The 12,120-nt window shown below is 38.9% G+C and overlaps 1 protein-coding gene across 6 annotated transcripts in view; it reads left to right on the forward strand.

Annotated features, from left to right (window-relative positions):
• rapgef4a (Rap guanine nucleotide exchange factor 4a) overlaps window positions 1-12,120 on the forward strand; it is a 63,175-nt gene that overhangs the window by 50,477 nt on the left and 578 nt on the right. For 5 of the 6 annotated variants that reach the window (XM_047371540.1, XM_047371541.1, XM_047371543.1 and 2 more), the window contains 16 exons: window positions 836-921; window positions 2,522-2,600; window positions 2,714-2,858; window positions 3,478-3,566; window positions 3,683-3,713; window positions 3,795-3,873; window positions 5,048-5,194; window positions 5,717-5,814; window positions 7,586-7,711; window positions 7,868-8,046; window positions 8,138-8,228; window positions 8,302-8,352; window positions 10,385-10,472; window positions 10,599-10,663; window positions 10,778-10,832; window positions 10,945-12,120. The exon at window positions 10,945-12,120 is cut by the window's right edge and continues 578 nt beyond it. In XM_047371540.1, the coding sequence (XP_047227496.1) occupies window positions 836-921; window positions 2,522-2,600; window positions 2,714-2,858; window positions 3,478-3,566; window positions 3,683-3,713; window positions 3,795-3,873; window positions 5,048-5,194; window positions 5,717-5,814; window positions 7,586-7,711; window positions 7,868-8,046; window positions 8,138-8,228; window positions 8,302-8,352; window positions 10,385-10,472; window positions 10,599-10,663; window positions 10,778-10,832; window positions 10,945-11,072 (1,537 nt within the window). In that variant the 3' untranslated portion in view covers window positions 11,073-12,120. Of the gene's footprint in view, window positions 1-835; window positions 922-2,521; window positions 2,601-2,713; window positions 2,859-3,477; window positions 3,567-3,682; window positions 3,714-3,794; window positions 3,874-4,110; window positions 4,847-5,047; window positions 5,195-5,716; window positions 5,815-7,585; window positions 7,712-7,867; window positions 8,047-8,137; window positions 8,229-8,301; window positions 8,353-10,384; window positions 10,473-10,598; window positions 10,664-10,777; window positions 10,833-10,944 lie in introns of those variants that run through there. The other variant, XM_047371545.1, reaches the window with a different exon arrangement.

The raw sequence follows: 12,120 nt of genomic DNA on the forward strand, positions 1-12,120 counted from the left end.
ATGCGCTTTAACTTAATGTGGCTTTCAAGTGCAGTAAAGCAACACACTACATTTCATCAGAAATACATGGGCTATATTATTGTACTCTAAACTCACTCACCAATGATGTTTAGGATGGAGAACTATCGGTTTTTCATCATGCTACACTTTGTCCTAACCAAAGTTTGTGCAGCCTTAATGCAGCCTATGTCAAAGCAGTTCCTGTACATTGTGTGTGTGTGTGTGTAAGCATTAGATCCTAAGAGTGAGTGCACAGTATAGCTGCATCAGAAGCTCTGCTGCCAGCAAGTGTCTCCTAATAGAGGCATCTGTCACTGCCCCACAGTGGCTGAAATAAACAGAGACATATTAATGGTAATGATGGCCTGGCTCCTGGGGGGAAACGGAGGCTTGGCAAGTCACAATTACTCGTTCAAAGTTGCCCTCTAATCAACTCCACTCTTGACACACCAGAGTGTCAAGATTGCCCAATGAGAAGGGAAGACACGTTCCTGCTTCTGCAGCTCCTTTCCCTCTTGTCACGCTGTTATCAAGTAATAAAAACAACCAAGGCTGGATTGTGTTCAGTCCCCTTCATGTGGAAGAAACCCTTGCATTCTTTTTTGATAAATGTATTTATTAGGATCTTCTCCTGGCTCTCATCTGATCATCCTCCGTATCTTCAGGAGCACTGATTGTAAATAGGATTGTTATCAAATGAGGCAATCACAGGCACACACTGAAGGAAGAGAAATCAGCCGAGGGGCCGTAGCCATGCCACTACGCATTAAGAGTCTGTATATCTTGATTAGTGCAGTGAGTGTATCTGTGTTTTTGTTGTTCTGTGTTACTTCAGGTACAACATCATGTCCGGGACGCCAGAGAAGATTTTGGAGCACCTTCTTGAAATGATGCGTTTGGATTCTCAGTTCACAGAGTCAGGTGCCACCCATCATGTCAAACACAGTTTCACATTATTACCATATAAAATCTGATAATATCTATCATTTACTGAGAAGAGAAGTTTCAGCCACATTGCCTTGGACTTTTTTCAGATTTTATCACATTGCAACCACAAACTATAATGTAATTTGGGGTGGGAGGGGTTAACATGATAGACCAATGTAAAGCACAGTATCTCCCAAAGTGAGTACACCCCTCACATTTTTTGTAAATATTTTAATTTATCTTTTCATAGGACAACACTAAGGATATGACACTTTGATACAATGTAAAACAGTGAAACGCAATGACACTTAGGGGTGTACTCACTTTTGTTGCCAGTAGTATAGACATTAATGGCTGCGTGTTGAGTTATTTTGAGGGGACGGACAAATTTACAGTTATCTGAGCTTTACACTGACTACTTTACATTGTCACATCTTCAGTGTTGTCCCATGAAATGATATGATAAAATATTTACACAAATGTGAGGGGTGTACTCACTTTTGTGAGACTGTCTATCTCAAATGTCCATGTTTTAAAAATATCTTTAGAAATAATATCTGAAACGTATTATGTGCATTTGTATTCAGCACTTTGAGTCAATACATTATAGGGCCAGCTTTCACCTGCAGATCTTTTGGTGTATTTCTCTACCAGTTTGCACAGGTAGAGACTGAAATTGCTGCCCATACTTCTTTGCACTATTAGCTCAGACACATTTTCATTGAATGGAAAGAATTAGTTTAATCAATTGTCTTGCTAAAATTTCTGAATTGGATTTAGGTCTGGACTTTGACTTGTCAATTTGAACACATGAATAGGCCTTGGCTGTATGTTTTAGGGTTGCTGTTGTGTTGGAAAGTCAACCTGCACCCTGATCTCAGATCATTTGTAGCCTCCAACACATTGTCTTCCAGGATCGCCTTGTATTAAGCTCATCCTTCTTCCCATCAACTCCAAGCAGCTGTCTTAATCCAGCTGCCACCACCATATTTTATTGCAGGGATGATTTGTCAGGGTGATGTGCAGTGTTGGTTTTCCTTCATAGTACTTTTATTGCAGAACAAAGAAATACAATCATGAAGAATGAAGGATCTAGCAGAGCATCTTCTTCCACATGTTCTGTGGGCCCTCTACATGGCTTGTGGCAAACATTTAACGGGACTTTTCTTATCAACCTACCATGATGATCAGATTTGTGGGCTGCATGAGTAATTGGTGTGTATTGATTTTCCTACCTAAGCTGTGGATCTCTGCAGCTCCTCCAGACCTCACTGTTGCTTCTTTGGCTAGTGCAGTTGTTTGTACTGTCATTATTTAGGGGTATCAGAGGAAGTGGACTGAATACAAATGCACCCAGTACTTTTCACATATAATGTGTTTTATCTCTATGGTTTCACCTCTCTAATCGGCCCTCTGTGGTCTGCTCTGCTATGACCGTTTGTTCTCATCTTTAATTAGCTCCACATCACAGAGCTGATCTAATTACCGTCACACATATGGTTTTCACTTTTCTGCAGAGGGGACACACCCAACCATGTGTTTGAAGGTGTCTTTGATATGCCATTAACCGGATCTTTTCTGTTATTTGTCTCAGATTCAGCCTTAGATGATTTTGTGCTCATGCACTGTGTCTTCATCCCAAACAGTCAGCTGTGTCCTGTGCTGAGAGACCAATATCCTTTTACCCTAAGCTTTCTGGGCATGAACAAAAGTATTTTCCAAGTGAAAGAGATCATCAATGTAGCCTATTTGCTGTAATTGTGTTGATCTTTAACGGGCCGTGCAGCTACCATGCCCAGGCCTCAGAGGGCTCTGACTTAGAGAAGCTGGACTACACGCTGAACAACAAGCGCCGGGTGATCCGCCTGGTGATGAAATGGGCTGCCATGCACGGAGAACACCTGCAGCAGGAGGACATGGTCTTCCTGGAGGTCAGTGTGGCTCCCAAACAGTCAATAACAACAACAGACTGTAATCACCCCTTCAAAGTCTCCTGAAATTGAGGTTTTAAGTGTAACAGTTTATTGGATGTTTTCACCCAAACAAAATGGTTTTTATTGTTTCATTTCGTAATTTAGACATTAGACTTTTGCTTTCAATTATTACAATTAAGTTGTTTTTTTCTAGTTTACATCATAAAAACACATGCCAGACTTAAACAACATTCATCACTCTCACCATTTTTAAAAGCTATATTACAATTTTTCACATGCAGTTTGCATTTTTTCATAGGGAATGTTTACAATATATTTAGCGACGTGATGCAGCATGTTTTTGAGGACAGCAAAATCTACCTATGTTAAAAATAAAACGGTTGACATCGTAGATTTAAGAGATTTGAATTAGCAGATTAATTATGATGTTTCGATACTCAAGTACTTATAAATGCTTATAACTTGGACTGCCAGAACAATAAATAACTTAAAGTATAAATTTCGACATTTCAGCTCACCAAAAATACCTCAATTTGTTCTAACCAAATATTCAAATTAGTGTGGCTTTATCTCCTTTTAAACCTTGTTTGCACTCAAAGGCTGGTGTGTTTTACAGGAGTTTCTCATGGGTGTGTCAGAAGATGCCAAAGTGCTTCTAGCCCTCAGGGATCAGATGACAGAGCTGGAGAGAATTATAAAAAGCAGGTTAGTTAGTATTATATGTTATAAATTGTATAGATAAGTGGTCTAAATATTGCTTCCCATTAGTAAGTGATAAGACTCACACAGATCCAACCTATCTGTTGATTCTGTTTTTTTAGTGCAGAAGATGCCAGATCCTCACAGAGAAAGGTATTTAGCTAGTTCTGTTAGATTAGCGTTTTTATACAAAAGTTCCCTTTCGCTTCCTTGTGAACATCTTTTCTGTTGCAGCATAAAGTCCTTCTACAGCATTTCAATATGGCAGACGAGAAGCTTCAGAGACGGCAGCCTATTAAGGGAGATGATGAAAGTAAGTGTAGTGATGGTTACAATAAAGGACACCCGCTTTCAGTTCTAAGGATGTTACATATCAGGACACAATTAAGATAGGCTGGTCTTTACCAGATTCTGAGTTATGTATTTTTAACCATTAAGTTTACATAAAAATAACAGGTTCTACCATGTTGCTATTTATTACTCCAAAATGTAGCCGGATTTGGGACAAAAAAGTGTGTTAAAACTAAGTACACCCTTGCTGCCTCCTTAGGATGGAAGTGGTGAAGTGGCCACCAGGAGCTGCTGATGAAATGCACTTGATTAGCTGAACGTTAGGATGGTGGAACCAGCTCTATAAAACCAGGGCTTTGGCTGATTGCTCGTCTGGAGGCTTCAAGTGGCAGTTAATGGAATAAGAAGGTGGAAAGACATCAGGAATGAACGTAAAGAAGCAGTTGCTGCTGCTCATCGATTGGAGAAAGGTCATAGGGTCATGTTTGAACAACTTGAAATTCATCGTTTCAAAGAGAGAAAGATTATTCAGGGAGGAAAACATTTAGGACAGCATGAAAATCTTAGGTTGTCAAAGCAAATTCAAACTGAGCAATGCTCAGAAATAAAAAGCCTAATAAAGGTTAAAAGCTAAAGTTCATGTCATTACAGCAAGTAAAAGGCTGGAAAATGTTGCATAAGTATGAGCGCAAACACTTCAGATGCATCTGTGAGAGTCACTGCTGAATACTGACTGAAACTGGATCAGGGGCAATGAAAGAAATTTATAAAGAAGAGAGGGCTGAAATTCATATAAAACAATGTGAGAAAATTATAAAGTCATTTAGAACATTACTTCTTACAAGTTGTTGCTGCTAAAGGTGGTTTTAAAAGCTTCTGAATGCTGAGGTGCACCATTTTGGCCTGTTTTATTTGCTAAATAATGACTGTACAATATGCTGTAAATTTACTGCATTTTACTTATGGAAATTACATTAAAGGAGACTTAATACAAATCCTCCCTGCACTTTTCTGTTTTTGTTTTTCAGTAATTTAGAACTTGGTATAATTTTTCTTCCAGTTCACAATTCTGTACTTTAGAAAGGGTGTGCTTCTCCTCACTCTATATAAATGAACTGATGTATCAGTAACAAATCGGATTCTTGACCCTAGACAGACTTATTTTTTCTCCTATTTCCTCCGATTCTTACACCCAGTCCTGTTCAAAGTCTACTGCTGTGACCACACCTACACCACCATCCGGGTCCCCGTGGCCTCCTCGGTCAGGGAGGTCCTCGAGGCTGTGGCGGACAAGCTGGGGTCAGCGGAGGATCTGATCCTGGTCGGGCTCAGTTCAGCAGGAGGTGAGAGCAGCGGTAGCAGCAGGAACAGTTCATATAAGGACTCTGGAGGATGATGCAGCGAGATCTCCTGCAGACCGATCTTTAAAACCAGACTAGTTTGAAGATACAGACTCTAAAAAGATATTGCACCAAAAGAAGTCAGAACTTTCTTAATGTATTCATGCTGTACTTCTTATTAGAAGCTGTTTAATAATATATAATACATTAATTGTCAAGATTGGCAGTTATTAATGTGAAAAATGTTGTTCAATCTCATGTTTAGTTGTATAAATTAGTGTGATTAATTTTTTGGTTAATGATTAAACATTACTCTGAAGGGTATAGTTTAGGTTTTAGATGGTTAAAGGTATTTAAGTGTTGGTAGAGGTTAAAAAAGGTTCTCATTTTGCCATCATTTTTAGAGTTTTAGTGTGTTTAAAAATCGAACATAACTGGATTTATAGTACAACACCTTCTCTTTGTTAATAACAGTTTTTTATATTCTTTTTAAAATCTTTGTATGATTTGTTTTCTTTCTGGCAGAGAAAGTTCTCTTCAAGCCAAACGATGTTTCCGTCTTCTCTACGCTCAGCATAAATGGGCGACTCTTCGCCTGTCAGAGGGACCAGCTGGATGTGTTGGTCTGTTGATAAAGTATATTAACATCACTGTGGCTTCAAACTGTGCTGCATTATTACAGTTTCTCTATTAATGCAAGAATCATTTTTTATTTCATCATATAAATAGACAAATTTTTTTTTTCTTATGTTTTTTTTTTTTTTTTTACCAATAAACATATTTAAGTCTCTTTACATTTGTTTGCTTTAGAGGCCCTTAAAGTGTCCATAACCCTTTTTAAATTTAAATTTTTCTTTCACATTTCAACCACAAGTGACATCGTATTTTATTGGGATTTTATCTACTACACCAACGCAAAGTAGCACCTTGTTGTAGTAGAAGTAGAAGAAAAAATAAACAATGGATTTACGATTTTTGTTTAACAATAAGGGTGCACGGTTTAGTTCGTACGCACTTCGTAGCACTGTTGCCTTGCAGCAAGAAGGTCCTGGGTTCGACTCCCGGTTGGGGGTCTTTCTGCATGGAGTTTGCATGTTCTCCTTGTGCATGCCTGGGTTCTTTCCAGGTTAATTGGTCTCTCTAAATTGCCCTTGGGTGTACATGATTGTTTATCCTGTATGTCTCTGTGTTGCCCCGCGATGGACTGGTGCCTGCCTCTCACACATAGAATGCTGGGGTTAGGCAGCAACTCCCCTGTGACCCACTATGGAAGCAGTGTTATGAATGAATGTTTAACAATAAAAATCTGAAAAGTGTGGTGAGCATTTGTATTCAACCTCTCTTTTACTCTGATACAACCAAGTAAAATCCAGTGCACCAAATGCCTTCAGCTGATTAGTAAATCTAATGTGTGTAATTCTATCTCAGTATAAATCGAGCTGTTCTGTGAAAGCTTCAGATGTTAGTGAATAACCAGCACCATGAAGACCAGGGGTATTTGAGGGATAGGTTATAAAACGATATCCGAAGCTTTCAACATCTAATGGAGCTCCGTTCAGTCCATCATCCAAAAATTTAAAAACCATGGCACAAATGCAAACCTACCAAGGCATGGCCATCTACCTAAAATAACAGCAAGGGCAAGGAGAGCATTAGGTACCCAAGAAGCTGCACTCTTGTGGAATATGGTCAGATGAGACCAAAACTGAACAATTTGCCCTATATGCAAAATGATATGTGTGGAGGAAATTAACACAACACATCATTGTGACCACACCATCCCCGAGGTGAAACATAGAGATGCTGTGCATTCTTCTGCAGCTGATGGGAGTTAATAGGAAGATGAGAGGAGCTAAATACAGGTCAATCCTGGATGAAAACCTGGGGTGGCAGAAGATGTTGAGACTGGGGCAGAAGTTCACCTTCCAGCTGGGCAACAACCCCAAACATATAGTCAGAGTGGGATGGCTTGGACCATATTATGTTCATGTGTTAGAATAGCCAAGTCATAGTCAAGACCCATTAGAGAATCTGTGGTAAATCCTACCGAATGCTGTTGACAAACTCTTCATATAGTCTGACTGAGCTTCAGATGTTTTGCAAAAACAGATGAGCAGAAATTTCAGTCTCTAGATGTTCAAAGTAAAGAGTTCCAGGTGTATTTGCTGCAAAAAGGGGTTCTAAAAAGTATTAACTCGTGGCAGCTTAATACAAATATTCCTCGCACTTCTTAGATTTTCTTAGTTGTAAAATACAAAAAAAATTAAGGCATCATTTCCCTTTCACCCTCCAATTACATGTAACTTTGTTTGGTCTATCATATAAAATCCCAATATAATCCAGTGATGTTTGTGGTTGAGTTCGGGGTTTAATCTGATCTTTTGCGCCTCCCAGATGCCTCTAGCTGAACAGGAGGGCCCGTCTGTAGGGTCGCTGGCCAATTTTGAATTGATGAGCTCCAAAGATGTGGCTTACCACATGACTTTCTACGACTGGGAGCTTTTCCACTGTGTACACGAGGTATTTTAAAGCAAATTGGATCCCTAAGCATGACTGTTTCATCAAATCTGCCTCTAAGGCTGTGGCACACACTGCCTTTGGTGGGCATTTTAAGATACTAAACTGTCATTCTCCTCTCAGAAGATGAGTTATTTTTTATTCTCTGATGTCTTCCAGCTTGAACTCATCTATCACACGTTTGGAAGACAGCACGTCAAGAAGACCACTGTGAATCTGGATCTCTTCCTGGAGAGATTTAATGAAATTCAGTTCTGGGTAATCACAGAGGTTTGTCTGTGTACCCAGCTGAAAGAGAGAGTTCAGCTCCTCAAGAAGTTTATCAAGATTGCTGCTCAGTATGTTCAGCACATCTTAACAGGTGTTGGTCAGTTTGCTGCTGTTTGAAATTAGTTTTTATTCTAACATCCTTTTTTCCTTCCGGAAAAGCTGTAAGGAGTACGGAAATCTAAATGCCTTCTTTGCCATCATTATGGGACTGAGTAACCCAGCAGTGAGCAGACTCAGTCAGACGTGGGAGGTGAGTGACTGTCTGCTTGGTCATCTGCTACCCTAACTGCAGGTTAACCTGCCTCTTTTATTAATGTTTGCAGAAACTTCCCAGCAAGTTTAAGAAGTTTTACGGAGAATTTGAAAACCTGATGGTACGCCTTTAATATTTGTCCCATTTTCTATTTGGTCGAGTGCCTTACAAAATTTATTTACACCCCTTAAACTTTTCACAAATTTTTGAGAAATGGAAATCTGTTAAGTATGTTGTTGGATTCTAGGTTTGAACAAATGCATACGGTTTAATGTAAACCATTCCATTGTAGCTCTGGTTGTATGTTGAAGGTGAAGCTTTGTCCCAGTATCAAGTCTTTTTCAGCCTTTAAGAGGTTTTCTTCTGGGATTACCAGAACCATCTTCCCATCAACTCAGACCAGCTTACCTGTGCCAAGGAGGAAGCATTCCCACAAAATAATGCTGCCACCAACACAGTTTCATCATGGGGATGGTGTGCTGAGGATGATATCCAGTGATAGTTTATGTAGTTTTATCTGACTTGAGTATCTTCTTTAAGGTGTCCCTTCATGGCTTGTGGCTAACCGCAAACAACACTTCTTTTGACTTTCTTTCAACAATGACTTTCTTCTTCCTGCTTTACCTTAAAAGACAGACTTACTGAGTGCATGACAAATAGTTGTGTGTACAGATTCTCACACCTGAGCAGTGGATCTCTGCAGCTCCTCAATAGTTAACAATGACCTCTTCATTGCTTCTCTGATTATTATTAGTTGAACATGTTGTCATAGGTGGATGGCCATGTCTTGGTGGTTTTCCATTTATGCCACACTCCATACTTCCATTTTTAAAAATGCTCCCTGAATTAAATTTGGATTTATTTACATGTATTTTATTGTAAATATGCCAGTATGTAGGCAAAGGGTAATCTGCCCCAGCAGGGTGATGTTAGTATATTCAGTCATAGTCAGTCAATTTGAATATTATTTAAAAGTTAATTTATTTAGTAACTTAGCTCATTAAGTGAAACACATTATATAGATTAATGTCACACAGACTGATGTTTTCAAGCCTTTAATTCTGTTAATTATAATGATTTTCTACTTACAGCTAATGAAACGTGACATTTAAGATTAAAGTATTACATCAGTCCAATAAAACACTATTTACATACAGAAATGTAAGCTTAATGAGAAGTATATTTAATTTCTGCATAAAGGTTGTTATTTTTAACCCTACTTTTAACCTGACAAACGAGACTCATCGGGACACGTATTCAAATTGAATTAATATGGCTTTATACAGTATATACCTAAGACACAGAACAGATGAAGCAGTAGAAGCAGCCATGCCGGTTAAATAAAACATCAACCACAGATGTATTTCCCTGTTCCCGGCTGCACTCTGATGAACCTTGTCCTATATGTTGTGTTTGCTTCTGACCTGATGAGATGTTGATTGATTGATTTTTTTATAGTAGTAAAGCCCGAAGGATAAAACAAAAGCACAATTAAACACTTTTTGTAATGTGATCCTCCTGTTGCTATGCTCCATAAGATGCCAACTTCTTCACAACATAATCTCTGACCTGTCTGCTGTGGTCCTTGACCTTCAGTCTGCAGCTAGTTACCTAATGTTCTCTAACAAACCTTTGAGGCCTTCACAAAACACCTGGGTTTATACTGAGAATAAATTACATCTAATTATTCACATACGAGGCAACGTCTGAAAGCAGATGGTTGGACCAGGGTTCATTTAGAAGCATTGGAGTAAAGTAGCCTATATCCAAATATACTTCACATATATCACCTTTTTATTTGTAAATAATTTTAAGATTTCAAGAGTGGTAATCATATTTTTTGACCTACATGCAAAATGCTACCTGTGACAGAAAACCAACACTGCACATCACCCTGAACACATGATCGCTATGATGAAACATGGTGGTGGCACCGTCATGGAGCTAAAGCCCGGGCAATGTATCATTTTCCCTTTAACTAAACAATCATGTGACATTTTGTGTTGATCTATCACAAAAAATCCTAAGAACATACATTGACTTTGTGGTTGTAATGGGACAAAGGTTCAAGGGTGTAATAGCTTTTGTAAGGTACTGTAACTGTGATGTAGCAAAGTAAAGAAGATCTCAGAACAAACTCCATGTTTCTACAGGATCCATCCAGAAACCACCGGGCATATCGACTCACAGTCGCCAAACTGAACCCCCCCGTCATTCCCTTCATGCCACTGATAATAAAAGGTCAACCCCATTGACTGGATTGACTGTTTACTCTTATTGCAGTTCGATTACTTTGGTGTTGCGCTGCTTCTCCAGCACCTTTAACGCTCTGCAATTGTTTTCCTGTTTTGCTTTTATTTCCCGCAGATATGACATTCGCTCACGAGGGCAACAAAACATTTATCGACAATTTGGTCAATTTTGAGAAAATGGTGAGGCTCCGCAGGTGCAGATCATTGTCTGCCAGTCAGTGGGAATGTCGTTCTTTCTATAGTTTTCATGCAATTGCAGGTCTTTGCTATTGACTGTAGTTTTCTGCCTTCCAGCGCATGATAGCTAAGATAGTGAAGACAGTGAGGTATTGTAGGAGTCAAACATTCAGTAAGTAAGATGGTAAAATCCTTAAAGCTATTTGGTTTTTGTAGATATTGCAACAATCCTCTGTCGCACTTGTTAATATTTTACATCTCCTCTCATCTTTGAATCAAATCAGGCCTGGATTCCCCTCTGACCGGGAAGCATCACCCTGACGTTTGGACCTACGTCCGTCAGCTCAGCGTGATCGACAACCAAAGGACCCTGACTCAGCTCTCTCATGGACTCGAGCCACGCAGGTCTTGAAAGCAGTCGGGGGCCAGGAACGTTTTCCCCTCTGACGCTGCTTCACGACGTGACGCAGCACTCATAGTCATGTCATTTTTACTCCCGACACAGGCAATCACATGGAGGACCTGACGAGGTGTCTGATAATGAGATATTGTTTCAGCAACGTCTTGAGCCTTTTATTACAGTCATCTGTGATTTTTCAACAAGTGTAATTGTTGTGGGATGAAGTACCTCTTATATGGGTGTCATGCAGATATCATATCATATCCAACCCAAACAGGCAAATGAAATAATGTTTCTGGGTGTTCGGGTCTAATTTATTGGATCATTTTGTATAATCTCAGATGTAAACAAAATTAGATGTTTCAGTCTTTATATTCCTGATATTCATTTATTTTATATCTTTTACATCAAAGGGGTTTTTTACTCTTATTTAGGTGTGTTGTAAATTGTGTACAGATATTTATTTGACTTAAGCATGACATTAATTATAAATTCAGCATGTCTTTCTTCAAAAGCCTCAAAGATGTAAAATGAAACATTTTAATGTATTTGTGTACAGTAATGCAGTTGGTATCTACTGTTTTATTATTATACTGTTTACAATCATAGTGTGTTAAATGTTGTATATATTCCAACTTTACTAGTGTGCAGTTATAGTTTTTAAAACATGTAATAGATCATTTTGTGAATTTTTGAAGAAGTCTAAACATCTCATCTCGTTTGTTTTTTGTATTTTTAACCTGTTTTCTTTGTGTTTTCTGAAATATCATCACCTAAAAAAGGCAAGGAGCACAGAATTTGAAGAATCAGATGAATTTATAAAAGTATTAATTGTAACCCATGTTTTGTCTCCTGAGGTTTTATGAAATCCAATCTAAGGCTGCACGGTTGAGCAGTTGGTAGCAGTGTTGCCGTGCAGGAAGAAGGTAAGGGGTTTGAATCCCAGCTGAGGCCCTTTCGGCATGGAGTTTACATTTTTCTGCTGGGAACACTGGGTTCCTCTTATAATCCCAAATCTTGCCCATTAAGCTAACTCTAAAATTAAAACTCTGGAGAAGGT

Source organism: Girardinichthys multiradiatus, chromosome 7, assembly GCF_021462225.1.
Source record: "Girardinichthys multiradiatus isolate DD_20200921_A chromosome 7, DD_fGirMul_XY1, whole genome shotgun sequence".
In the NCBI taxonomy this organism is placed as follows: Eukaryota; Metazoa; Chordata; class Actinopteri; order Cyprinodontiformes; family Goodeidae; genus Girardinichthys; species Girardinichthys multiradiatus.